This window comes from Neomonachus schauinslandi, chromosome 9, assembly GCF_002201575.2.
Source record: "Neomonachus schauinslandi chromosome 9, ASM220157v2, whole genome shotgun sequence".
Taxonomy (NCBI): domain Eukaryota; kingdom Metazoa; phylum Chordata; class Mammalia; order Carnivora; family Phocidae; genus Neomonachus; species Neomonachus schauinslandi.
In genome coordinates, this window is record NC_058411.1 from 10,252,810 (window position 1) to 10,279,669 (window position 26,860).

Genomic DNA, 26,860 nt, shown 5'->3' on the forward strand with positions numbered 1-26,860 from the left:
GGGGGGGGGGGGGGGGGGGGGGGGGGGGCGGTGGCACTTCACTCCCACGACCCTGGCTTCCTGCAGCCGCCCCTCCGATTGCTCCTGGGGAGAGCTCAGGACAAGAAAAGGTGCATGCCCTCCCACTCTCCCTACCCCTCCATACTCTGGCCCTGAAAAGATCTGGAAAAACTCTGGGGCAGGCCTCAGTCCTGGCCTGGCAAGGCCTGCAGGACAGGGCCTTGGAACAGAAAGGGCTTGGGAGTGCCCTCTCGATGATAACATTCTGTTGCAGAAATGCAGGGAAAGAAACCTTAGAGCTTCTACAAACTTAAGAAGAAAATGATCCCAAGAATTATACTTTCTTTATTTCCCACCAGAGTCACTAGTAAACTTGTACTTAGCCTTCTTAAACTGGACTTAACCACGGCTGGGGCTGTGTTTCCTGGAGGCAGTGGAGTTGGGGATGTGGACAGGTTGTGCCTGGGGGCCCCTAGTGGAGATGTAGGAAGAAACTGTCCATCTGTAAGGATTGCCTGGGGCTGGAGCCTTCACCCTGGGCCCCCCGAGACCCCAGGGCACAGGCCAGGGGGCCACCAGCTCGAGTGACTTCTGTTAGGCTCAGGGAGAGGGTCAGATGGCATGGCCCCTGGTACCTTCCAGAATGTCCACGGTCAGTGGTACAGCGGAGTGGTGATGTGGACTCTGGTGTCAGTTCTGCGTTTTGAGCCCCAGTTCTGCCCCTCACCTGCTCAGGACTTCAGGCCATGCCTCTCGGGGCCTTGGTTTCTTGTTCCTCACTGTGCCCTTGTAAGTACTTGATGAGATCAAGCAAGTAAAGATGGCTTCGCGCAGCGCCTGGACCATAATAAACCCTCAGTGGTGGCTGCGGCTGTCATTGTCGATACTAGTAACAGTCACGCTGCTCCTCTATCTGGATGGCCAGCCACTCTCTTGATCACGACAGAACCTGTGGGACGTTTTTGAATTTTCAGCGGTTCCACAGGCACTGGAGGACATTTTTACTGTTTTGAGCATCGACATCCCCAACTCTGGAGGTTTCGCGGTTTCATGTTCTTCTGGTGGCATTTGGGGGTTGGGGATCTTTCAGATGGTTGCCCTGAGTAGGGGGCGGTCAACCAAAGGACAGGGGATAGGGTGAGACCCCTTGCCAATCTGCTGCGGTCCTTGAGCTGCCCTGCGCGATGGGGCCCCGCTGGAAACCAGCTGTCCGTCCTGCCTGGATGGTGGCCTGGGTGACCACCGGGGAACACCAGGGGCTCTCAGGCTGGAAGGAGCATGCTAGTTGAGCAGGTGGGTCGGCCAGCCACCCCCCCCCAACCCCCCACCCAACCACAGCCCCAGCCCCAGGCTCCTCTTCTGCTCTGGCTTCTTTGGCTTCCATCTGTCTCCCTCACAACTGTTTTCCTTCCGGAATTGACAGCTTTGTTTAATGTGTGAAACGGCAGCTATTAAACTCCGCTGTGCCTCCTCAGGATTCAGGATTGTGTCACTTCTAAACCCTTGGGCAGCTTGGGACCAGCTTCCCTCGTGCAACTTTTAGTTGAACCTCAGATGTGAAGTTCACTTCATTTTTCTATTCATCTGTTTACAGTTTTCCCTAACACTCCTAGAGAGCAACGTGCTGTTGTCAGCCTCCGAGGCTGGCATTCTGTGGCGTGAACCAGCAGGATTCACACAGCAGACCCACTGCCTCCCCACTGTCACCACCAAAAGAAATAATTTGTGAACGCAGCTCAGTTTTTTAGCAATGTCCTTCAGCCAGGCAGTGCTCGTGCTTGCGTGCATGCGTGTGTGTGTGTGTTTCAGATGCTGTTACTCAATACAAGTCAATTTTCGTGAAAATCAATTAGAAAAGGAGTCCTCCAGACAAGTAAAGTGGGCAAAATGTTGGCAGGAGGCTCTCGAAAAATTAATCTACAAATGATAAGGGACTGAGAAGCCAAGGGAAGAGGGGCTTTGGAATGGATGGATCTGGTTTTTAAGGAAAAGAGCTGACTCCAGGAGAACAGAGGGAAGAAGAGAAAGATACAAGTGCATGAGGGCCATGTATTTCCCTCTAAGCGGAGAGATTGAAATCTGCCACATCATAGGAGTTTCTTGAATATAGAGAAAGAACTCAGAGCTGTCTGTGCTTTCGTAAGCATTTTGCCGGAAGAATCCCCCAAAGTTGTAAACATCTGCAAGAGTGAGACCAACATATCAAAGAGCTGTAATTAATAGGATAATTGGTGAAGCAAGAGACCTGTGGTCCCCCACGAAGCACCAGGTTCCCACCTTGAAATCAGCCTGAAGCCTCTGGCTGTCGCCCAGAAGATAAGAAACATAATCCTTAAAGTTGGATGACATTTAAATTGCCACAAGGTTGGTGGGGGCATTCCCTAGGCTCCCCCCTTTCTTCTTTAATATGTCTAGAATTGAGATTCTGAGCTTTTGTGATTTAGGGTTCTTCTAAGTTCACTTCCAGATGATTCCTTTTTTTGCAAGCAAAGAGGATGACAGGCTGGCAAATTTATTAGGTGTGACAGGAGTGTGTCTCATCAAGTTACTGTGGTGCTGGCCTGTCTCCATACAAGATGCCAGAAGCCATCATCTTTGTGGGTGTCCTCCAGGGAGACAGGCTGTGACCCAGGCCAATGGGTCTCTGTGTGCTGAAGGCGGGGCACCAGCAATGCTGAGCTCCTCCTATGATCAGTCACTACAGCTTGGCTTATCTCGTCAGTAGCATCTATTGGGCACCTACTGTTTGCCAGGCCCTTTGTTAAGTGCAAGGGGGGAGCGGTCCCTGGCCTCCCAGCACTGACAGCCTGGCGCTGGAGAGAAAATGAAGCAATTATAGGCAAGAGAACTCAGCAGGAGCAGTCGGCTTGGGGACGAGACCTGGTGGGAGAGTCAGAGAAGGCTCGCAGAGGTAGTGCTGCGGCTGAAGCATGAACAAGGGCAAGAGAGGAGCAGGCTGCAGGCATGAATGAAGTGTCCAGGCAGAGGGAGTAGCCCCGAGGCCAGAGGAGAGAACGGGGCGTGGGAAGAACCCCGGGGAGGGAAGTCCCAGGTGAGGCCACTGTTGTAAACCCCTAACATAATGCCTTACAGTTTGGACACGATCCCGAGGGCTATGGGAGCCGTTGAAGGTTTTAAGCAAGAAATGACATAGTCTCCGGCTGGCATTTTAGAAATCTCGGTCCAGGCCCAGCAGAAAGATGGATTTGGGGCAGCAGGGGTGAGGCAAGGGGGCAAAGACGCTGGGGAGGAGAGGGTTGCCAGATTTAGGCAGGTAGAGATATAGGACATCTAGTTAAATTTGAATTTCAAATAAACAATGCCTCAGGCTTTAGTGTAAGTATATCCCACCCAATATTTGGGATATACTTATACTAAAAATGGTTGTTTCTCTAAAATTTAACAAGGTGCCCTCTATTTTATCTCATAATCCTAGATGAGAGGCAGGTGCTGCCCAGTGGAGATATGACGGTGTCCTGGTTTAGGGTGGTAGCAGTGAGAATGGGGAGAAACTGATGGGCACAGGGACTATTCAGGAAGGTAACACCCACTGAACCAGAAAGCTGCACTGACTGGTCAGGAGTGAGTGGGAACATGGAGCACCATGGCCGCCGGACCACAGTGGCAGGTACCAAATCCAGGTGACTGCGGGACTCACATGTGCCTTAGCCCACTCTCCACGACAGTAGCATCGACAAGATTCTGGCCCCAGGGATGCTGCAGAGCAGGGGCGGGAAGGCAGGGGACAGCAAAACTGGACGAAAAGTGGCCGCAGGAAGTCATGATGTCAGCTTCTGTTCTGCAGGCTTTAGGCAAGTCGTTGACCTCTCTGAGCCTCTGCCCCTGCTTAGTCAGGTCCAGCCAAGAGCAGGTGGCTTCAGGGAAAGTTCCTTCTCCCCGTGGGACTCCCCAAGATACAAACCAAGCAAGCCGGGCGTTGAGACGAGCTCTCAATGCTGAGGTCTCCTCTCGACTGGTCTAAATACAACACCGCCAATCCACAGAACCCCCAAGTGGACCCAGAGTTGGGGAGCAGAATAGATCCTGTGTTTCTCCACTGGTGGGCAGACCATCCCCCAACACATCTTTTCATTATGTGCCAACTGAATGCAGGGCCCTGTGAAATCTTAGTAGGTTACTTAGCTTCGCTGGGCCTGTCCTCCCCCCACCCCCCATAAGCGTCAATGATAAGCTTGCCTCTCTCACTTATCCAGCCATGGCTCACACACAGTAGGGCTCAGGAAGACGCACTGGGTCAGGACTCAGGAAGCACAGATCCATCCGCCTGCCTGCCCCGAGACGCTCGAGGCTCAGTGCAGGGAGCAGACATTACAAAACAGGGGCAGAGTGCCCCAGAGATTACAGGGTGAGGCAGCAGCCCTGGGCAGGTGGATCCAATGTGATGGGTGGGGGGTGGGGAATGTGGGGTTCCGGAGGTTGGCAAGTGGATCAAGGTCTGAGTAACCAAATGTCAGTTAAGAGCGGCTCAGTGGCCACAGGCTTGTGCTGGACCAAACGCCAGTGAAGGACCCCACGTGGGTCCCCCCAATCAGGGAGAAGGATAGACACCCTAAATGGGATACTTCTGTGAGGGTGACTGGTTACACAGATGTGCACAATCCCATTCCAGTGGGGCCATTATCCGAGAGACGAAGGAACCATGGGTTTTTTTTAAATGCCATACACTCCGTTGTTCCCTTCCCCTTCAGCCTTGAAACTTGGCCCCGGCTTCCCTGCCGATAATTTTATCGCTTTAAACTCTCGTATCCATCGGTGCCCTTATATCCTCTCACAAAAATGGGTCATCGTGTTGGGCCAGGTTAAGCAGACGTGCTCCTCTGGAACTCTCGCATAAATTGCCCCTCGGAGAGGGTCCTTGGTTTGGCCGTAGCATTGCTTGACATTTGCACACTGGTAGAGTTCAGCAGAGGAGCGACCTCGGAGGCCAGCACTGGCAGAATGGAGTCTTCGAGCAACCCCCCGTGGTCTTAGAAGGTTGGCCCCTGGAGGAGGGTGGAACGGGAGGAGGGCAGCTCGATGACCACAGGGGAGCTGACAGGTGCACTGGTGGAGAAGCTGGTGGGGGTACCACGTCTGCGCAGGGAGTTAAGCATCCCCATCAACTAACTAGGAGAGGCTCCCCATCCGAGGATCTGCTCTTCCAGGTGGGAGATGAGCTTGCCTTCGGAGTTTGAAATGCAGTCAGTGGCCCTTTAAGAACCCTAAAAGGTGGTGAGCAGCGGCTTCGGCTTCTCGGCTGGCCTCGTAGATAGTAAGTTAGGGGCTGTAAATCAACCCACCTCTTACTGCCATCACCCAGTGGTCATCACCCAGCCTGTTCACAGCCGCCAAGTGTGAAGGGAGCATTGGAGCCCCAGGGGCTCTCCCTGCCGGCCCAGGACAATACGCGTGTTGGAGGGGCAGCATTGGCCTCCAAAGGTGGTCTATAGCATGCCCTTCCCAACGGCAGGCCGCAGGTGGCTAGCTGCAGAGAAACTGGGGTTCTGGGTTTCTACTCCCCCGAAAGGACAGCCAGAGACGTTACTGGGGGCTTCATTGAGGTGGGGATGCCCACCAACTCTTTCCTTCATGCCTTTATATCCCCTTGTTCCCTGAGACAGGCACAGAACCCTAGGCTCGCGGGTTAGGGCACTCTGCCATGGGGAGGGAGGCTGATGATGTATCTAAACCAGCAGTGCACACGTGGGCTGTACAGTAGAAGTCTAGCCTGGGAAAATTACACAAAATTTTGATTTAATCGGTCTTAGGAAAGGATCAGGCATGAGTATTTTTTTAAAGCTGCCTGGGAGATTCTCATTTGCAGTCAGGATTGGGAACTGCTGGTTGAGCCCAGCCCCATCCTGGTTGACAGGTGAAGAACTAAAGACTGGTGTCGAAAAAACACCAGATCAGGAGTCAAGAGGCATGGATTCTGGTCCAGTTTTTAATACTCATTCATTCATTCACCAAATATTTATTGGATGCCAGGGATTCCCTTAGTGGGTGAAAATAAAAAGCTGGGCCCCTACCCCTACAGAGCGTCTAGTCCAATGGTGCAGATAGGTAGGAATCAGATAATCACCCAAATGTAGATTTTTGACCCACAGAGCGCAGCCTGGTGCCAGGAGAGCCTATAAAAGGAGACCTGACCTGGTCAGAGGTGCTCCCCTGAGGAGCTGATAGCCAAGCTGAGTAATGGATCAAGTCAGAGAAAGGTGTGGGAGAACATTCTGGGACAGTGGAGCAGCATACGTAAAGGGGGATGGGGGGTGGCCAGGGTCCAGGGACTAGAAGAAGGGTGTTGAGAGCAGAGCAGAAGCTGAGAGCGTGGAGTGAGGTGGGGCTGGAAACAGCATCAGGGGCCTCTGGAGCAGGGCCATGTGGCCACGTGAGCTCCTGAGCTGTGGGCAGGGACACAGGGATTGTTAGGAGGATGCAGAGGGTTTGGTCCGGTGTGTTTCCCACAAGACCACTCGGGCTGCCTTTGCTCACATGGCTGGACTGGGTAAGGTTCCTCCCTCCAGATGGGGGGCACCTTGGCCCTGCGTGGACATAGGAAGGCTGTCAGGACCTGTGGGCAGAGAGAAGGGGCGGGCTTGGCCTTGTGCTGTAACAAGGAAGACTGCAGGAATGGTTGGCTCAGGTTACTGAGGAGGTAAAATCGGTATCCAGTCACTGCCCGGGTGTGGGAACGTCGGGCAGCCTGGGCCTCAGTTCCCTCATTTGTGCGCTAGGGAAATTCTGAGAGTTAACCGTAAAATTTTTGTCTCCCTCTCAGTAGCCAGGTCATGGGCCACGGTCTCACGGCCGGTCCCTGGCAGAGCTGGGAATAAAACCTTGGTCTCTAAACCCACCAGGCCGGCCTCCCACAACACTGTTCCCTTCGAGCCACCCCGACTCCTGCCCTCCTCCCTCGGTGGCCTGGGGGGAGGATCCCGAGTTCCAGCCTGGCTGGGAGTGGGTGGGGCGGGCCCATTTCTGCTCCCTGCGGCCTCATGTCTTCTCTTGGGCACCTGCCCGTTTCTGCAGGTGACGCATGGTGAGCCCCAGAAGTCCTGCTCCAAGGTGACCGACAGCTGTCAACACATCTGCCAGTGCCGCCCCCCTCCCTTGCTGCCCCCACCACCCCCGCCCCCACCACCTCCCCGACTCCTCTCCGCCCCAGGTAAGTAAAGGCTCACTCCGTTTCCGGGGTTCTCTTTGTGTTTTCCGGGCCCAGGAAGAACCCGTGAGCAGAGCAGAGGACAGCCTTGCTTCCTTTGTAATTTTCCACTGCCCAAGCAGGAGGAAAGCCAAGGCCCAACTTTTCCCTGCGGTCTGCAAAACGCCTTTCCCACAGAATGTTCCTGCGCCATGGAGGAGGATGTTTCTCCCCCGGTTAATCAGATAAAAGTCAATCTCCATTTGATGAGTGACTCGGCCTGGATTGTTCTGAAGGCCAGAGCTTGGAAGGGGGGCAGCCACCGGGCTGGCCTCAAAGACCCCACGGGTCCACATGCTTTCACTTCTCTATTTTAATTCGCGCGTGAGGAGGCAATTGGTAACGAACCAAAGTGGAGGCTCTTACTGCCATTTGCGGCGAGTTCTGCTAGAAACCTCCCTTTCTCTGGTTTGCCTGGATTTCATCTACGAACAATTTGATTGCCTGGTCATTCGAACAAAGGAGGGTTTCTTTAGCCAGGAATGGCCTCATCCTGACTCAGAGGGGTTAAGTTTCCTGCTCACAATCGATAGTCGAGAAGGTCTCTAACAAGAGATTCTGTATTTTGGATGGATCACTCCAGGGTCGGCCTATAACACTGCCTGTGATCGTGCGGGGATCTACCTCATTAAACACATCTCCGTTGAATTATTTGGGGGCGTATTGTAAATAACCTTGACAACGCTCATTCGCCGGTAGACTGTGTCTTCAGGCTCTCGGTGGCCAGGCAGTGATGCAATGTTCTGGAGGATCTTTGCGGTTCAGATGCATTTCTGCGTTTTGTCTGCTAGGCCCTTACCTGTTTCCATTCGTGCCAACACCTGTGGCCCAGTGTTTCTCCAAGTGTGGCCCTTGCCATCACTTGAGGCGTTTCTTTTTAATTTATTTGAGCGAGAGAGAGTGCGCGCACACATGAGAGAGTGTGAGGGGAGGGGCAGAGGGAGAGAGAATCCTCAAGCAGACTCCCCACTGAGTGCGGAGCCCAACACGGGGCCTGATCCCAGGACCCTGAGATCATGACCTGAGCCGAAACCAAGAGTCTGTCTGCTCAACCAACTGAGCCACCCAGACGCCCCGAGGCATTCCTTTTAAAGTGTAGTTTAGGACCCACTTCAAACCCACCGAGCCAGTGTTTGGGTGAGGCTTAGGAATTGGCATTACAAGTCCAAAGATGATCCAAACGCAAGTTAAAGTCGAGAAGCTTGGCCTGCTAGGCTGTCTGTTCCAGGCCTCTGCAGGACCCGGTAGCCCGGATGCTCACCTCCTCCTCTCTCCTGAGGGGATCCCTGAGCTGTGCTGTGGGGCCCAGCCTCGGGCACCTGCGTCTGGAGATCACTCCCCTCCCCCTTCCCTTCCCGCTGTTTGGGCTCTGGGCCTTTGTGGTCCCCAGATATGCTTGCATCTGATGGGTCCACACCCTCCCCGTGCTAACCGAACTTCGGTGCCAGACACAGAGGTGAAAGACCGTTCTGGTCTTCTGGGGTCTCTCAGCCTCAAAGGGAAGGCCTTAGTGTCAGCAACCCCTAAAAAGTGGTCCAAGAGAGCACAGGGGGGCCTTGAGATCTTTGAGCAGTTGGGCCGCAGTAGACAGCAACATTCACCTGGGCCTTCAGGAATAAATAAGATTGTTCTAGGTTGAGAAGGAGGGTCTGAGGGAAGAACATTGGGCAGAAGGAACAGCATGGGCAGAGGCTTGGAGGTCTGACTTTGTGAGCCTCATCATGGGAGCCAAAAGCCCTTTGGTGGGTTTGAAAGAATGGTCAAGGGGCGGACCGTGAGGGTGTCATGTGCCTGGCTGAGGAGATCACATTGCATCCTGTGAATCATTGTTTGCCAAACGTGATTCACCATCTCCGTATACGTCCTGTCATTTGCCTTAGTTTTTCTTTAAATAGACTCACTTTTGTGTTTATATAAATTAATTTCCAAAGGAAACTTTATATAACTACCGTCAATGAAAAACCACTATCATTCACATACATAGAAGGTGACCATAAAAACAAATACAACAAGCACAAAACAATAGTTCAAAGTTCTAGCTCGTTGTGGAAGGGGCCGAGCTCAAGGCTTTCCCTCTTTTTGTTAAAAAGGGAGAGAAGCAAGTGGTAGAGAGATGTCGGAGCCCTAGTAGGACCATGGAGAGATTTTTCTCTATAAAGAAATCAGAAGGCTTGTAAGAGGACCAGAGGGGGCCGAAGTTTCTTGTTCCGTCTTCATGTGTTGGCGTGCTGGGTCCACGTGCCATCTGCAGGCAGCTCACTTACCTTCAGGGACACGCACCCCATGCTTTAGGAATCCGCCGTGGAGAGCAGCAAACCCACAAAGGTGTGAATTGGGGAACTGGCATGATTCTCTATTGTCCTCTTCAGAAAGATCCATTTTCCTGACAATGTGGTGGCTTGGGGGTGAGCTGCTAGACTGGAGTCTAGTGGGGAACTCGTAAGAGACTTCAAGCCCCAGACCACCCACGAGGGCCTGGAGCCCGGCTGGAAGCCGCAGAGAAGGGGAGGCAGGCAGGGAGTGCCCTGTGTCGGGGGACAGAGGCCTCATGTTGGGTTTGGGGCCCGAAGGCTTCTGGGGCTGAGGAGAGCAGATGTCGCTTGGTTCTATGGCGGGGCTCCTTCAGTTACACAGAGCAGAGACGCATCTTGAAGAAGCTGAAGCCATACTAAAGCTAGGGTGAGAGATGTTAGTTTCTTGGCTCACGTGTCAGGATATCCAGCAGCAGGCCTTGTATGATGATGGTATTGGATTTCTGTCTCTGTCTTTCTGTCTTCTGGTTTCCCCTGGGTTGTCCCTTCTCTGAGGCTGGCCCGGTCTCTGAGGACTCCAGGCTCCCAGATTCCATCAACCTTACTGTCAGTAATCTTCCTACAAAGGGAGCTTCTCTTCCTGAATCCTTCAACTAAAGTCCTGGGGCTGACTTTCAGTGGACCAGCTTGGGTCACATGTCTGTCCTTGGGTCAGTGGTGGTCAGTCCTACGAGATGGAATGAGCTGATTGATCGGGCCTGGGCCACATGACCACCCTTGGCATTGGCGCTCAGGGCTGGAGGTTAAAGGAGGGGATGGCTTTCCAAGGGAAGAGCCGGGTAGAGGGGTAGAGGGGCGATAGCCTAAGGATGAGGACATGGACACTGGGCAGGGATGGGACAGAGGATGCCCCCTGGGGCCATGGCCTACCTGGGGGCATGTGAGGCAGATGAGACTAAGGGCAGAGAAAATATTTTGTATGTTCTTTCCATCCTTGTTGAGCTCAGCCTAGACCCTGCACACAGGTGGTGCCCAATAAATGCTGGACAGAGAGAGAGCCACACCCACAACTTCAGCCTGCTCTATAGTCCCCAAGGAATCGGCCTCTCCCAGCAGGCACAGGGCTTCGGTGCTGTGAAGCCTCTGTGGTCGTTTTGTTCCCTAGGTGTGCATGGAGCTTAGCAGGTGCCGGGCACGGTGCCAAGGGCTAGGAAGTCAGCAGTGAGCAAGAGAGGGGCGGCTCCTGCCCTCAGGAAGTTCAGTTTGCAGAAGGAGTGTCCTTTCCTGCCATCTTTCGGGAGATGCTGTTTCTGAGCGCGTGTCAGCCTTTTGCCCATTTGTCCCATGGATGTGCCTTGCATCCGTTCCGCTCACGAGGGCCTCTCCTTCACTGGCCAGTGTTTGCCCAGTGTCTGCATTGGGCATGCCAGTGGCACCCAGAGGCGCACAGGGACTTGGCCTCCCCAGCAGGGGCTGGAAGGGAGGATCTGGGATGGCATGAAAGAATTCTCCAGGAGATGTTGGCCGGGCTGGAACAGAGGGAGGCCGGCCAGGCCGTGGAAGAGAGGGAGCGGTGGAAGCAAAGCCCAGAGTTAGGATCAGGCAGAAGACTCCCTGCTGAAGGAATGTTTGTCGGCTGGAGTGTGGGCTACAGTGTGTGGGTCTGGGATCAGGGGAGAAGGAGGGAAGAGAGAAAGCTCTGTGCATCTTCCTGCAGACCTATATGGTCTCGCGTGGAAGTGACTGCCAGAAATTGTTGGGCGTTCTCCACGTGGCCGGGCGGGCAGGCCACCCTCTTCCTCCAAACAGCACCCTGCTGCTCAGGGCAACCAACGTGTCCTGTTTTGCCCAGGACTGTCCTGGTGTCCCAGAGAATGACAGTCAGGTCAGGGGACTTTAGAGGCAGATCCGGCCCTTCCGCTGCTAGGTCTGTCGTGCTGGGCATGTCACATTCCCTCTTAGGGCCTCAGTTCCCTCATCTGTAAAGTGGGGCTGGGGGTACCCCCTGGAGAAGGGATTGCTGGGAAGACTGGAGATGACATAGGCTGCACGTGGCAGAAACTACATGCTTGAAAAGCCCTGTGGCAGCCCAGCTCTCCTGCCCTCTAGACCTGGTGCCAAATCTTGCTCATTAGCTAAGTGATTTGGGCAAGGTATCCTTAACTGCATGGGACCTCAGTTTCTGCATCTGTAAAATGGGGCTAATGACAACACCAGCTGCATGTGGGTGGTTGGGGGGTTTAGTGCCATAAAGTTAACACAGTGCAGAGCCCAGAGCCCAAGTCATACTCAATAAATGGCAGCTAATAAATATTAATGATCAGAGTAGTAATAATAAAAGGTCACTGGCCTCCAGGTTGGGAGTTACTTAAACACGGTCCTGGCACCTGTCTGCTGACAAAGGAGCATCAGGTTAGAAACTTGAGGATGAAGTTGGCTCTTTTAGGATGTGTCGGCTCTCCTAGGTTTTCAACAGAAAGGAAAAGGTTTTCAGAGTTCCGCCCGGGGCCCCTTTCGGGGCAGCCCTCGCCAGGCTCACGGTTAATCGGGGTCCCCCAGGTCCAGATATTTCTGGAAGGCGTGGGCAGGGGTGAATCCTGGCAAAGGCAAAGGCATGCTCAAGGGGCCTGAGCAGAAAGCCCACGGCAGCCGCCAGAGCTCAGGACCTGGGCTCGCTTGGTAAATGTCAGCGATGCCCACTCGTCCCCGCGTGTGACTCAGACATGGCTGAGGCCGTGGAAGGAGACATGTACCAGCCCTCAAGGAAAAGCACGTACACCCCTCTGTGAGACCTGCTTTTGAGGCTGATTGGGCCAAAAATAGCTATGGCAGAACAGAGGCGTGAGCCTGCATCTCCATAGTGCCTGTCTTTACGGAGTCAAGTCTGATAGAGGTTTTATTTTTGCATTTGTTTTATTCTTAGCAAAACCAGAAGAGAGGTTAAGTGACTCCCCAAAGGTCGCCCAGCAGTGGTGGAGCTAGAGTGGGGTGACCTGGCTCCCCATCTCTTGTGCCAAGGGCCAAGTGTTAACAAAGAGAAACAAATGGGACTGTGGAAGTTCTAGAATGTTTTTTTTCACTCACCCAGAACACTGGAAGGAAAATGATATTTAGTTCCTGGTACTGCGGTGGAAGCTTTTCTTTCCTCAGCTCATTTAATCCTTAACCACTCTTCTCTGTAGTAAGTGGTATTATCCCCAATTTCTGTGAGGAGCCTAGGGCTCAGAGAGGGTGAGTTACTTGTCCCAGGCTGCACAGCTGGTAAGAAGGGGAGGTCATTCCTGCTTCCTGCTGCATCCTTTGCCTGCCTCCTCCCCTCCGTTAGGGACAGTTAGCATCAGGGGTCCCCCCTCCTGTCCTTGAATGGGCCTTGCTCCTTTCTGTCTCAGAGCCTTTGCATGTATGAGTCTTTCCTGGCACCAGACTGCCCCTCAAAGTAGTTGACCTTAACTCATGCAGATCTCAGCTCGAATATCCTCCAGGAAAACCCTCCTTGACTTCCACAGGGGTCCCACCATTCGGAGTTCTGTCTGTCTAAGAAACAAATCGCCCCCCAAATTAGTGGTGAAAACAACAGCAGGTGCATTATCCTTTCCTCTCGTGGGTAGGGGGTTGACGGGGCTCCACCAGGAGGCTCTCACTGGAGGCCTTTCCTGGGATTGCACTCAGTTGGCTGGGCCTGGACCCCCTTGACGGCTTCCCTGCTCACGTCTGGTGGCTGGTGCTGGCTGTTGGTTGGGTCTCCAGCCAGCCGTGTCCACCAGACACACGTGCTGGCTCCCTGTGGTTCGGGCTTCCTCGCAGCATGGCGGCCGCATGCCGAGCCCCAGAAGCAGGTGGAACCTGGCTGAGGAGGTCATGCAGCATTGCTCCTACTGCATTTGTTCCTTGGAATCAAGGGCCCAAAGCTGCTCACATTTGGGGAGTGGGACTCAGCTCCCTCCTCTTGATAGAGTGTCAGAGAATCGGCCTGCATTTTAAAAGCACACTACCCTCCATCTTCACGCACACACTCTTTGAACTTTCTTTTTCCTTTATAGCAATCATCCTGCCCTTTTAAGTGTCAAATTTGATCTTTAGCAATTAATTAATTAATTGGCTAATGCCTGGATCCTTTGCTAGTTATAGCAAAGTTCCTTAGTGCGTGCCCGGCATATCGCAGGGCCTCAGTAGCCACTCGTCCATGTGGTTTGCAAATAATTTTGACTATCTGCTATTGCCAGACCCTGAGCTAGGTTCTGGGAATGCAGTGGTGAACTTGACAGAAGGACCCCTTCAGTGACGGAGTTTACATTTTACTGTGTGTAGGCTCCAGCAGGGCAGGGGGCGCTGGGACAGAAAATAAACCAAAAACATCACAAATAGAGGGAAACGACCTACAAAGGTCATTAAAATCCTGTGATCTGATAGGGCGTCACTGGGTGGTCACTTAGATCGCATGGTCTGGGGACAGGAAGTGATGTTTCAGCTGAGAGCTGGTGGAAGGGAAACAGGCGGGGAGGAAGACCCCAGGCGAGGAGCATTCTCAGTGGAGGGGACAGCAAGTGCAAGTCCCTCACGCAGGGTGGCGCTTGGGGCGGGTGTGAAGGGCCAGGGTGGCTCCGGCTACTGGGTGAAGGAGGACAGGAGGAGGCAAGGCCCAGAGGGAGGCAGCACGCAGGGCCCCGGAGGCTAGGGAAGGGGGTTGGGTTTTCTCTTAAGCGCACCTAGAATCCTCTGGACGGTTTGGAGCAGAGGTGGGGCATGGCTTCATTTACACACGACAGAGACCAGTCACTTGGGTCCAGGCCACAGATGGGGGGGGGGGCCAGGGGTGTGCCCTGGAATGGGGGGGGGAGGTGGGGGCAAGGGAGAGGAGGCGATGTCAAGCCCCATTCCGATTTAAGATGGTTTTGGAGGCAGGGGTGATGGGACTCAGTGGTGGCTGTGGTTGTGGGGAAGGGACAGGAGGCAGCGATGCCGCTGGGTTTTGTGGGATCAAGGAGCAGAGAAGCCACGGGACGAACCCACGCTGCTCCTCTCCTTGGTCCTCAGTGTGTCGGTGATCTCACCAGTGGGGTCATCAGGCAGACTTGGATGGCGGCGTGAAGGGGTTAGCAGAGGCTCAGATGTCCCACCGTTTCAACAGCTGCCATTTTAAGGACACAACCTCTAGGGCTTTAGCACAAATCCAGGGTTTAACAACACTTCATCGCATTAAAGAAGCCACCCGGATTTTCTTCTGGGTTGTGAGGAGTTTGGGGTCAGCAGCGGTGGAGGCCCTCACAGGCCCCTAAAGCTGAAGATGGGTGCAGAGGGGGAGGCCGACCCCTGGGACCGGCCTTCTCTGCAGGGCGCCAGGCTCCTTATGAAAGTGCATGACCTGCTCCTTATGAAGGTGCTGTCCTGGCCAAGAGTGAGACCTGATGAGGGACCGTGTCGCTTGGCACGTGTCTTGCTTTGTGGGCTGCATTGGTGAAGCTGGTCTTCACTGTCACCGTGGTTTGGGACCTTGGGGTACTGGACATTCATCATTTGTGGGACAGAGTTTCCGTCCTGTCATCTTTGAGCCACTCGCAGGCCTGCGAGCAGGAGGGCCTGGGGGCTGGGCTTAGCTCTGGCCCTTAGCGTCTGTGTGCTGGTCACTGCACATCTCTGAGCTTCCGTTTGGTCATCTGCCAAAGGGAGAGGATGAGGCTGTCCTCCGAAGGTGGGGGTGAGAGTAGAAGCAGAACGTGAGGGCCTTGACTAGCACCCGGTACACTCCCACTCTCAGTAAACAGGGTCTCTCATCCACATAATCCTGGCTTGAGCAAATCTCTTATCCAGGCTGGCCTCAGCTCTCCCATCCACAAAATGGGCTGGCTCTGCCTCGACTTCCACTCTAAACTGAGCATAGCGCTCGCGTGTGTGAGCATGATTTTTGTCTCTGGACTTGAGCATCTGATACCCAGAAGAGCTTTAACAACTGCTGGCTCGTTCTTTTAAGTGATTTTATTTATTTATTTTTAAGTACTGAATTTCCTTCTCCCAATTCAATAAATGGAATTGTTTGTCTTCCATTTATTTGCTGGTACCCAGCAAATAAAAGATGACACATTTATGTGGACTCTAATTTGCTCAACCAACCTTTATTTGTTGATTTACTGAGCAAACGTGTGCCAAGAGGCTGTGCCTTGGCAGGTTCTGGGGGCTGCAGAGATGAATCGTACACAGCCCCGCGCCTCTGGTTGGATGCCTGAGCTTTGGCTACTGGGAGGTGTTGGCATCACCTGGGACTTTTAAAAATGACCAGTGCCCTGGCCTACCCTGGAGGGAGGTGATTCTTGCCCAAACCAAGGCGGAGACCCTCGGCTGTCACCAGAGGCGTGGGCAGGAAGGGTTCTGTGCCACCAGAAAACGAACAGGTGTGTGCAAAGGCACTTGGGGCCAAAAGGCCAGTAAGATTTGCACACCAGTGAGTGACATCTCGGTGCCACCATGGGCGCTGGGAGGTCCCCAGGATCAGGGTCACACTGGGGACTGGGGGGAGTCTGGACCCAGCACGGGGGTGGAGACGGGGAAACACGCATGTTGGCCACAGCGCACATCCCGCCCACCTCCTGGGTGCTCTAAGTCCGTGTAGTATAAAGCTCACCATTTGGAAGTGTACAGTTTGGTGCTGTGTTTAGTACATTCACCGTGTCATGCAACTGTCACTCCCGAATCTAATGGCAGAGCATTTTCATCACCCCAAAAGGGAACCTCATACCTCCTAAGACAGCCCCTCTCACAGTCCCTATTCTGGACATTTCACATGAACCTGGGTGTTCTGAAGCAGTGTGAGCCGTAGTTTCCTCCTCGTGGGGAGGAGGCCTCCTCCCGCAGTGTGGCTGTGGGGAGGAATCCAGAGGCCATGTGCAGGCTCAGCCCACTGAGCAGGGCAGGTGACCCCGTGACGGAAAGGGATCCTGCAGGGTGGGGGGCACGATCCTGGCTGAAAGGCCCCCACCTGGTGCCCTGGGATCAAGAGCTAGTTCTGACACCCTGCAACTCTGGCCTGGTGTGGACCTCATTTCCCCCATGGGGCTGTTGAGTGGGTCAGAGGGGCTGTGTACCAGTGCTTAGAACAATGCGAGCCCAGGGCGATCACCCTGTCAATGTTAGCGATTTCATATTATTGCAGAACTCATATAGGATGTCCTCCTTGTGCCCAGGACAAAGCAGCCGGTCTGACCTATTAAGTTTCTGATCCGATCCCTGAGGACTAGGACTATTGATTCATCTTTGTCCCCAGAGACAGCTCAGAGCCTGACACATGGAAGGTGCGCGTTGAGTGTTTGACTAAATGCATGACTGATGGTGAAGACAGAATTTAAGCTCTCCAGGGGCAAGGGGGCGTGGTAGGGGACTCACAGTTGTTTTTTTGTTTTTTTGTTTTTTAAGATTTTATTTATTTGACAGAGAGATAAGAGAGCACAAGTAGGCAGAGAGGCAGGCAGAGGAAGAGGGAGAAACATGCTCTCTGCTGAGCAGGGAGCCCGACGTGGGGCTCGATCCCAGGACCCTGGGATCATGACCTGAGCTGAAGGCAGCCGCTTAACCAACTGAGCCACCCAGGTGCCCCAGGGGACTCACAGTTTTGAGCCTGCCATTTGCCGGGGAGCATCTGGGACCATGTCTCAGTTTGGGCTCCAGAAATAGATACTGAGACAAGAATTCAGGGACAGGTGGCTATTTGGGAGTGGATCCCAGAAAACCCCAATAAGGAAGGGGAGTGGGAGACAGGGCAAGGTGTGACGTCAAGCCAGTCATCCCTATGGACAGCTGGAGGGAGCTCAGTCCTGCTGGGGAGCTCTGGGAAGTGGTGTGGGACAGCCCCGCAGAGTGACCGGGCCTGCGGGCTGAGGGAGCCGGGGTCACAGTTAAGAGCTGATCCCAAGGGGAGTGGGGGATCCACTTTCCCAGACAGAGATACAGCTTTGACAGTTGGCAGCCGAGCCAGTGAGCCCCGGAAGGACACCAGCTACAGGCTATGGGCTGTCACCTTATTCCACTGGGATCGCCATGGGTGACCTCCCCCCTGGTCAGACCCAGTTGGGTCTACACCTTCCAAGAGTCCACACCCCTCTTTCCCACTCAGGAAAGCACATCAGCACTCGTGAGTGTTCTCCTATCATTGGGATACCTGATTTGTATATTTAAAGAGCAGTAATCCATTCACAAACATTTACTCATTCAGCAGATATGTGTAGATCTCTCCATTGTGGTCAGAGACCAAGGACAGCCCAGTGGGTAAGACAGGGAGAACCCATAGGGAAGGCTCATGGGGGAAGATCGGGGTTCTGCTTTTCTTCATGTGGAGTTTGGGATGTGTGTGGACTGCTCAGGGAGGCAGGATACAAGGATTGCAGACTAAACGGAGCACCAAGAATCCCCAGTCAGCTGAGTGGAAAGTGTCTGACCGGGAGCAGGTACCCTGCGGGGGCGGGGGAGGCGAGCTGAGGGGCAATGATTCTCCAAGTTGAAGGCTGGGAGTGGAAGTGGGGAAGAGGGGCGTGCTCCTGGAAGAAAGTACGGCAGGGGCGAAGGATTGGAGGCCACAGAGAGTCTGTCCATCCCAGGACTGCAAGTGCGCGGGGCACGAGAGATGAGTTAGAGAAGCAGGGGCAAGGCACAGCATGCAGGAGTCCTGGACTCGAACTCCAGGCAGTGCAGAGCGTCCGGAGGGTCTGCGTGGAGAGCTACCAGCTAAGTTGCCTTCAGACAGCCCTGCTTAGGGGCTAAGTGGCAGGAGACCGAAGGCAAACAGCAGGGAGAAGGTGGTGAACTAGGGGAGAGAATGGTGGTCTGGGCCTTGCTGTGAGCAAGGGGGCCATGTGCTAGAGAACCTTCTGGACTCAGTCACCAACTCCTGTCAGGAGAGAGTGAAAAGGAAGCCTCCCAGATGACAGTGTCTGATCAGATGCTCTCGTGGAGACAGGACACAGAGGGAGAGGGCTCCAAGGGTTCAGAAGATCCAGATTTTGTCACGTAGTGTTGGAAGTGACATGTGGGCCTGGGGTTGAGGGCAGAGGCCTGAGCTGGCCCTCAGGGGGGTGGGGGGGGCAGTGACAGCAATGATGCCGAAGCCACCAGAGATCACCCAGGGAGAGAGTGCTTTGGGAGGACAGAGCCTGAGGTTCAGGAGGAAGAGGATCCTGAGAAAGGGCAGCCACAAAGAGGGAAAGAGGAAAACCAGAGAGATGACCTGGGAAGAAGGAAGCAGCGAGGGCAGGGGAGAGTTCACAGAGTTAGTAACCAGACACTGCTCGCCACCTTCCTTATCCACTTACCTGTGCCTCCCAGAGAGGAGAATGAAGGAGGGTAAGCACTTAGAGCTGAAACAGACAGGTGGCTCCCACCTAGGGACCGCAGGAAGGCAGGTGGGGATATAAATGAGTATCCTCGAGGGGGTCCGCAAGGAGGAGGCAGAGCTCACTGTGGGCCTGAAAGGTGGGGAGCGGTACGACTGGCCTCCCGGAGTGGGAGCCGGCTGCACGGGGCTGGGAGCAACCAAGGGCCCCCAGGGGAGGTGTGTGTTGTCACAGGCATGTGCGCCGATGGAGGGTCAGAGGCAGAGTTTCCAGGGCTCTGAGAGTGAAGCTGGGGAAGGCGATAGCAGGGCAGGTGGCCCTTTGTACATTCAAACATTTCTTGAGCATTCCTACATTCTAGGAGCTTGGGATACACCATGGAACAAAATAAAGCAGAGCGCACATCCCGGCCGGGGAGAGAGATCAGGGAGAAGTAAGCAGGATACACCTGTGAGCCGTATCGTAGGTGCTAGGGAGGTGGGGCTGAACCAGGGCAAGTCGGGGCGGGGCCGGGCGACAGCCTGAAGAGCGGATGGCATTGGATCAAAGGCTTGTGCTCAGAGAGGGAGCAGAGCTCACTGGCACCTGGGAGCCTGTTCCAGGACTGTCCCAGGTGGAGAGCAGAGCCAGGCTGGGACCCGGGTCAGGGCCTTGCCCGGGTGGTTGAGGAGCAGCCAGGCCTGTGTGGCTGGAGTGGAGTAAAGGGAAGGTGGGTAGGAAATGAAAATGGGGAGCAGCAGAATGGGTCCTACGGGCCCACTGTGAGCGGGGCGCAGGGAGGGTTGTGACCGGACTTGTTCCTGACAGGATCACTCTGGCTGCTGTGTAGACCAGACCGTGGGGGGTCGGGGCAGAAGTGGGAAGACCAGTCCAGGTGAGAGGTGGTGGCCCCTGGGAGCAGATGGCACCGACGGGATGGTGAAAATGGTCAGATTCCGGGTGGGAGCCCATTGCACCTCGGAATGAGCCAGGTCCCGAAGGGCAGTGTCCTGGGGGGCAGGACGAGGAGCAGAGAGGGGTGGCAGGACCCCACCGCTGCTCCAAAGCAAGCGGCCGCAATGGAGCCTTCCATGGAGCGGCCCCAGGGATGGTGGGGCTGGGTGGCCTGGAGCCAGGACACAGCCATTTGGTCTCGTGTCCCAGACAGCCCCTGGCTGACAGCTCCGATCCCCACAGGGTTCTGATGAAGTGGCCTCGCAAGTGGCCTGGTCTTGGTCTAATTAAAAGGAGACATGAGTTCTGCATCTGCTGGGCGGGGAAGGGAGACCCGCCACCCGGTGCCTCCAGGTGGGAAGCCCAGAGGCCACATGGCTGGCATTCCCAAAGCGGCCTCCATCCTGGCACCCAGGCCTGGCGCTTTGTGGAGGGACCGTCCTGGGAGGTTGTTCCTATGGCTACCAGGAGAGAGTCGAGGTCTGTCAGAAACATGGGGATGTTTCTCTAAAGTAAGTCAATGCTGACAAATGAACAGAACAATAAAGAGGCTACATATGCTCAGAAGGAAGAAGCCATTCTTGGTTTCTGCTAAAAAAAAAAAACTCACAACACAAGGGCGCCTGGGTGGCTCAGTCGGTTAAACGTCTGACTCTTGATCTCAGCTCAGGTCTTGATCTCAAGGTCGTGAGTTCAAGCCTTGCATCAGGCTCCGTGCTGGGCGTGGAGCCTACTTAAAAAAAAAAAATAAGTTCACAGCACAAAACTCTTCTAACTTTGTTAGTCAAGAAGCAGATGAAACTAGAATCAGGATGCCCAGGGGTACACCACTGCAGGTGTTCAAGGGGACCATACATTCACTCACTCACTCACTCATTCATTCAACAAACACCTACTGAACACTTACTCTGGGCCAGATGCTGTGGCAGGAGCTGGGGATGTGAGCTGTACCAGTGGTTCCAAGCAGAACAGGAAGCTACAGGGAGGGCTCCGCCTTGGACAGCGTGGCCAAGGAAGGCCTTTGAGGCTGCCTGATACTTGAAGGAGGAGCCTTGTGCAGACTGGGGAGAGCATACCATGCAGAAGGTACAGCACGTACAAAGACCCTGTGGTGGGACAGCTGTGCTGGGCACAGTGATCAAGGGGGAGCATGGGGAGGGCAGTACCAAATCGCACAGGGCCTTATAAACCACACTTTCCATAGTACAGAGCTAGATTTTTCCCCCCAGAGTGCCGTGGGGAGCCATTGAAGAGGCTTGGGTCACAGAGGGGCACAAACAGATTTAGTTTTTAAGACAGTCACTGATGGCTGAGAGGAGAATGGGTTGAAGGAGCAAGAGTCTTGTGGGGAAGACTGGTCAGGAAGCTACGGCAGTTGTCCAGATCATAGAAGACAGGGGCCAAGACTGGGACAGTGGAGAGCCAGCAGGACGGGATGGAGGAGGATAGGGAAGGAAAGCAAGGAGTCAAAGGGAGGAGGTCCGAAGAAGAGTTGATGCCAACCAGTATCTGCCAAGAGTTTGGTGGCCCTGGGATCATCTGCTGAGCAAGGACGCTGATTTACCCAGCTAGTGTGAACTGAGCACTTCCTATGTCCTGGGCTCTGGCTTGTGCCACCCTGAGATGAGTAAGAACTGTTCTGGGCCCTGGCTGAGCTCACTGGTCAGGGGAGGGGGAATGAGAAGTTGTCATCCAGCACAGAGTGCAATGGGTACAAAGTGCTGCAGGAGCACAGAGACAGTGAGCCCTGAGCCATCAGGGATGACTGCTTGGAGGAGGTGGCATTGAACTGTCTCAGAGAGCAGTTGGGATTTTGAAGAGCAGATGCGAGGAAGGATATAAAGGTGGATGAAAGAGGTGCTCCAAGGGGAAGGAATGGCCTGAGCAAAGGCAAGGAGTCAGGAAGGTCTGAGGCCTTTTGGGAACCTGCGGTTCTCCTTTTCAGGAGTGTAGGATACGAGGGAGGGTGACGGGAGTGGAAGTGTCTCAGCATGGATGGCCCAAGGAGTTTGGATGTGATTTGATTCTAGAATAGCTGAAGGTTTTTGAGCAGCTGGGTTAAGCAACCTAGGTGGTGTCTGCAGACCATTACTCTTACAGAGATGGGAAGGAGGCTGGGTCCACTGCACATTTGTGTGTCTGTTTGGTTCCTGGCTGTGGCAACCATCTCTTTCCAAGATGGCACCAAGACGTTGGCCTTGCTTTGTTCCCCATCACACATCAGTTTATGGGGATTGACTTAGGCTGCCTCTCTGTCCCATTTCTCCCTCTGAATATGGTTAGGTTGCAAATGGGGACGGTGTCTGTTTGTCCTGCAGCGTGGGCCTTCCTGCAGCTCATCAAGACTGGTCATGACCTGCAGTTACCTCTCTGCTGCCCTTCGCCCTTTGGCCTCTGGAGAAGGAACTCAGTAGAAGTTCAAGGTGGCTTGGACCAGTCTCTCTGGGAAGCTTCCAGACTGTGTGTTCACGCTGGGGCCTCTGCCGACCTCAGAGCAGGGTGGTGACACCTAGTCCTTCTTCTTGGTCACTCCTCCTCCAGGAAGGCTTCCCCTCCCCGACGTGTGGAAGTTGAGAGTATGAATGGCGCTGCAGTTGGCGTGTTAGGCTGCTGGGGGAAATAGCAACTGCTTCCCTTCTTACTCCGTCCCCTGCACCAGGGGAATGACTGGCTTGAAGAAATTCTAAACTCTGTGCTGGAAACGCAGAGTTACTTTGAATACCCAGGGAGTGTTTTAATTCCTTCCCTTCCTCCTCCTCCCCTTCAGGCCTTTTCCCTCATCCTCCAGGTTCATACTTTTCCAAGGTCAGATGAGTCTCCTGCATCCAACACACACACACACACACACACACACACACACACACACACACTGCAGGGAAACAGAAGGAAAGGATGAAGGGAGGGCTGCCCTCAAGACTTCAGGTCTCAGAGCTGTTATGTACGTTTGTTGCATTGTTCAAGATGGCGTCTGTCTGATTCACACACTCTTTCTCTCTCACCTTGAGCTGACTTTTATCCTACCAATGGTTCTGAATCAGGGTAAAAACAGCCCCTAGAGTACATTTGGAAATGTGGGGATATTTATATTTTGTTGCCATAGTGACTTGGGGGGGGTGGGTGCTTGCTGCATTGAGTGGACAAGGGTCGGGGGTGATGAATGTCATGCAAGGGACAGTTCTACTCCCCTTTCTACTGATAGAGCCCCTGCTGAGAATCTGCTTAGCCATTAAGCCTTGTTTCGAACCAGCCAGGTTTCAAGTCCTAACCTGATGTCCCGAGGAGAGCAGATTCTTTCCATTTTTGGAAAACTCAGTGACCCGCCTTGCTACAGTGGAAGACACTTACTGTCTCTCTGGATGATTCTGTTTCACTCTTGTACGATGTTGTTGGGCTAGTCCACATTCATTTATAAGGCACTTAGAAAACACCTTGCCAACAACAGAAAAGCAAAACATCTAAGACCTGGTCCAATCCTCAGAGGGCTCGTGCTTCGCATCGCGGAATGACTAGTAGTCTTTGGGGACCCACTAACTTGCAGGCCCCTGGGAGGCAGAGAATGGGTCCACTCCATCCCTGCATCCACCCCAGGGAACCTACCACATGCTCTCTTGCTCACAGAACACTCAGTAAATTTGGGTGTGTTGAATTGACCCAAGGACTCTAGTCATGGCTGTTGACCCTGGTTGGCCGGAGGACAGGGCTCTTGTTCTACTCAATGCTTTCAAATGTTGATACATGAAATTGAACTTTAACACATAGTCTTATGAGGTCAGGTACTTTATTGGGTTATATCTTGACAGACTTCGTGTTTTTCTTGATTTTCCTTAGTCATCCTGTCTTAGCCCCGGTACCCTGGAAGCAGAGCCTGAGGCAAGGATTCAGGTGTGTGTTATTATGCCAGGAGTGCTTTCAGGAGGAAGTGGAAGGAAAGTGAGGGAAGCAGGACAGGAAAGGGGAAGGAGTCCAGGAAAGGTATGGCTTCACCTGGAAGCTAGCTTCAGGAGAGCCCATAGGGAGTGCTGGATTGTGAACAGCTCCAATGAGGAAGCCTGGAGGCAAGGGGCAGCCTTTGATGCCTCTGTATCAGTGAGTCATTGACCCCTGACTGCACCAGTGACCTGCAGGGGAGGGGGCGACAGCAGGCTACTGCACATCCCTCTTAGAAGCCAGGAGAGCCTCCGTCCAGCTAGATACAGCATAATGTGCTCTCAATTTCTTGGCCCCACTATGGCACCATCCGTTGCTATAAAGACCTACCAGATTTCATCATCCTGCTTTCGAGATGTCAGCTTCTCTCCCTTTTCATTCCCTCCTTGCCCCATTTCCGCTGAACTCCTGCTCCCACCAAGCCAGAGCCCGGCGCCCTGACGTGCCCTGGAGAGCTGGAAGGGCATCCTACGGAGGAGGAGGTTGGGTCACCGGGCTGGTTTGCAGAGCCCCGCTGCTCCTCCCCACCCCCCCCGCCCGCCCTCCGCCTCCAGGCTGGAACCCTGCATTCCTGCACAGTCAGAAATACACAAAGGATTTAAGTCTCATCTCAGAGAACAGTCGGTGGGGGGGGGGGGGGCCTTATAACCAGCAGAGCAGTTCATCTCCTTACTCAACTCTGAGATGCTTTCCGCCGGCCACTTAAAGCCCTGTGGGATTAGCCGGCTCTGACGTGTCCACCCCGCGGCTCCTGTTCCCCGGACGCCCAGCAGGAGCTCGAGCCCAGGCTGACAGTTTATAAAGCGGCCACTGCCTTGGAGGTGCAGACACTGAAGGAGGACTAATTCCTATCTTGCTTGCTTTTTTTTTTCTTCCTTCCTTTCTAACACACATCCCACAACGTATCCATCCTCCCCTTGGAAGGTGTCCCACTAAGTGCTGGCCCTGGCAGTTCTGTCACTGCCTGGAAAGCTTCTAGATTCTTCCCTACAAGGGTTTGAACCGGCCAAAATGGGGAGCGAAGTTTAGCAAAGACCGTGGTGAAAAAATGGGATTTTATTCTACATTTGGTAAGACACCGGTGAAGGGGGTCGACAGGAGTATAATATGATCTGATTTACGTTTTCCAAGGAACCTTCTGGTGGTGGCTGTGTGGAGAATGGATTAGGGGCAGGGAGGGGGCAGCTAGGAGGCTCCTGTCAAGGGTACAAGTGAAGGGAGAGGAAGGGACGGCGGAGGGGCGGGGGGCGGCGGGCAGAGACCAAATCTGAAGGCAGAACTGATGAGACCCATTTGCTTGGACAGAGGGGAGGTTGTCGGGAAGGACCCCCTCGTCTCTGCGTTGAGCCGCTGGGTACATGGGTGATGGGGAGGGGAGGAGGTTGAGGGGTGAAAAATGAGGCGTTCCATTTGAGGCACGTGAGTCTGAGCCAGCCTGTGGACAGTCCCGGTGGAGACACTGAGTCACGGTTGAATGTACGAATCAGCAGCTTGGGGGAGGTACTGGAACTAAAGCTCTAAATATGGGAGCTCTTGGCATCTGGCTGGTCTTTGAAGCCAGAGGACTGGAGAGATCTTCTGGGGAAAGAGTATGGATAGAGACGGGGGCCGGGGGCCCGCAGCTGCAGGACCTCTGCCCCCACTACCCTCAGGTAAGAAGCTAAGGTAGGCCGGGTCAAGGCCAACTGCAAACTTGGGACCTAAGAACACTGCATGTGCTTTTCTTCCCATTTTTCTAGATGACAGCTTCCTTTTCCTCCTTTATTCCCCAAGAGATAGATGAAAGCTGATCCCTCGCCCGGGTCGCTGCCCGCCCCCCGCCGGAGGTATGGGAATGGCAGCCACAGTGGATGCCACACCAGTGGGCCGTGGCCACAACCAGTGTTTGAAAAGAAAAAGAAAGAAACAGTATTTATCCATCAAAGATACTTCACATTTTGAAAATCCTGATTCCTGTATTCTCTTTTAAAAATCAGCATCTTGAAATGCTGTTGAAAGGGAAGGCTGAACCAGACTCAGAGTGGTATTCTTCAAGGTGACGGGGAGAGTCTGGGGCAGTGTCGGGTCCGGGAGGGGAGGAGCTGAGAGGGTGGCCTTTGGGGGCAGGGGAGGAGGACAGGGTGCCTGGAGGACTGGAGATGGTTTCTCTTCTCTGCTTTGCTTGGTAGTCCCTTCCTTGCATTGCCCCCAAGAAACCTGCAGCAAATGCCCACTTCTCATCCCTGCAAATGGGCATTTTTCAAATGCTTCTGATTTTGGAAAAGCAGTGTCACGTATATATTGCCGATTAACAGGGCCAGCAGCCCAGCGCCCACAGATGTTTCTGCAGTGAGATGTGTGGGCATCACACTAAATGAGACCATATCCCATGAAGACCATCGACAACCCCACTTCCTCGCCGCTCAGGTTTTGCCACCAAATTACTTTGGGCGGCAAACTACCTTTAGGGTTTAAAAATGACAAATCAAAAGTTGAGGTCCTTGCATTTGAAAAGCAGTGTCTCCTGAGCTGGTTCGATAAATCACGACACAGCCATAGAGTGGCACTCCATTCCTCTCTTTAAAAAAAAAAAAAAAAAAAGCAGCTCAGTTCATACCGATGTGAAAGCTTTGCCAAAATATATTAAGTGGGATGTATATTCTATGTCATCAAAGACAGCAACCCCGATGTGTGTGGGGGAAGATGTTGGTCTTAGTCTAGGAGGGTTGCTCTAACAAAATATCATAGACTGGGGGGCTTATAAACAACAGAAATTTAATTCTTCCAGATCTGGAGGCCGGGAAGTGCAAGATCAAGGTCCAGGCAGATTTGGTGTCTGGATGGCCCCTTTCCTGCTTCATAGATAGTCCCTTCTTGCTGTGTCCTCACACGGCAGAAGGGCAGAGACCTCTCTGAGGTCTCTTTTATGAGGTCACCAGTCCCTTTCATGGGAGGCCCACCCTCATGACCTAAACATGTCTCAAAGACCCCACTTCCTCATCACCTTAGGGGTTAAGTTTAATGTATGAATTCTGGGGGTGGGGGGGTATTAAAGGGGCTCTCACTTGGAATATATAAAAATTCACATAGGCCCGCTCTCTCAAAGGATACATCAGAAATTGGTTTCAGTAGTGGTGGCCTCTGGGGAGGGGAACTGGGTCCCTGAGCTAACCCCTGGGTCTCCTTGCCCCTCACCGATTTCTGGATGTCTCGAGAACGTTCAGGGTCATGGATCATATTTTACGTTTCGGAAG

The 26,860-nt window shown here is 53.7% G+C and overlaps 1 protein-coding gene across 1 annotated transcript in view; it reads left to right on the plus strand.

Moving 5' to 3' along the window:
* The window catches only part of PRIMA1 (proline rich membrane anchor 1), a 56,130-nt gene that overhangs the window by 281 nt on the left and 28,989 nt on the right, over positions 1-26,860 (plus strand). The window contains exon 2 of the mRNA XM_021679658.1: positions 7,030-7,165. Within this exon, the coding sequence (XP_021535333.1) occupies positions 7,030-7,165 (136 nt within the window). The remainder of the gene's footprint in view (positions 1-7,029; positions 7,166-26,860) is intronic.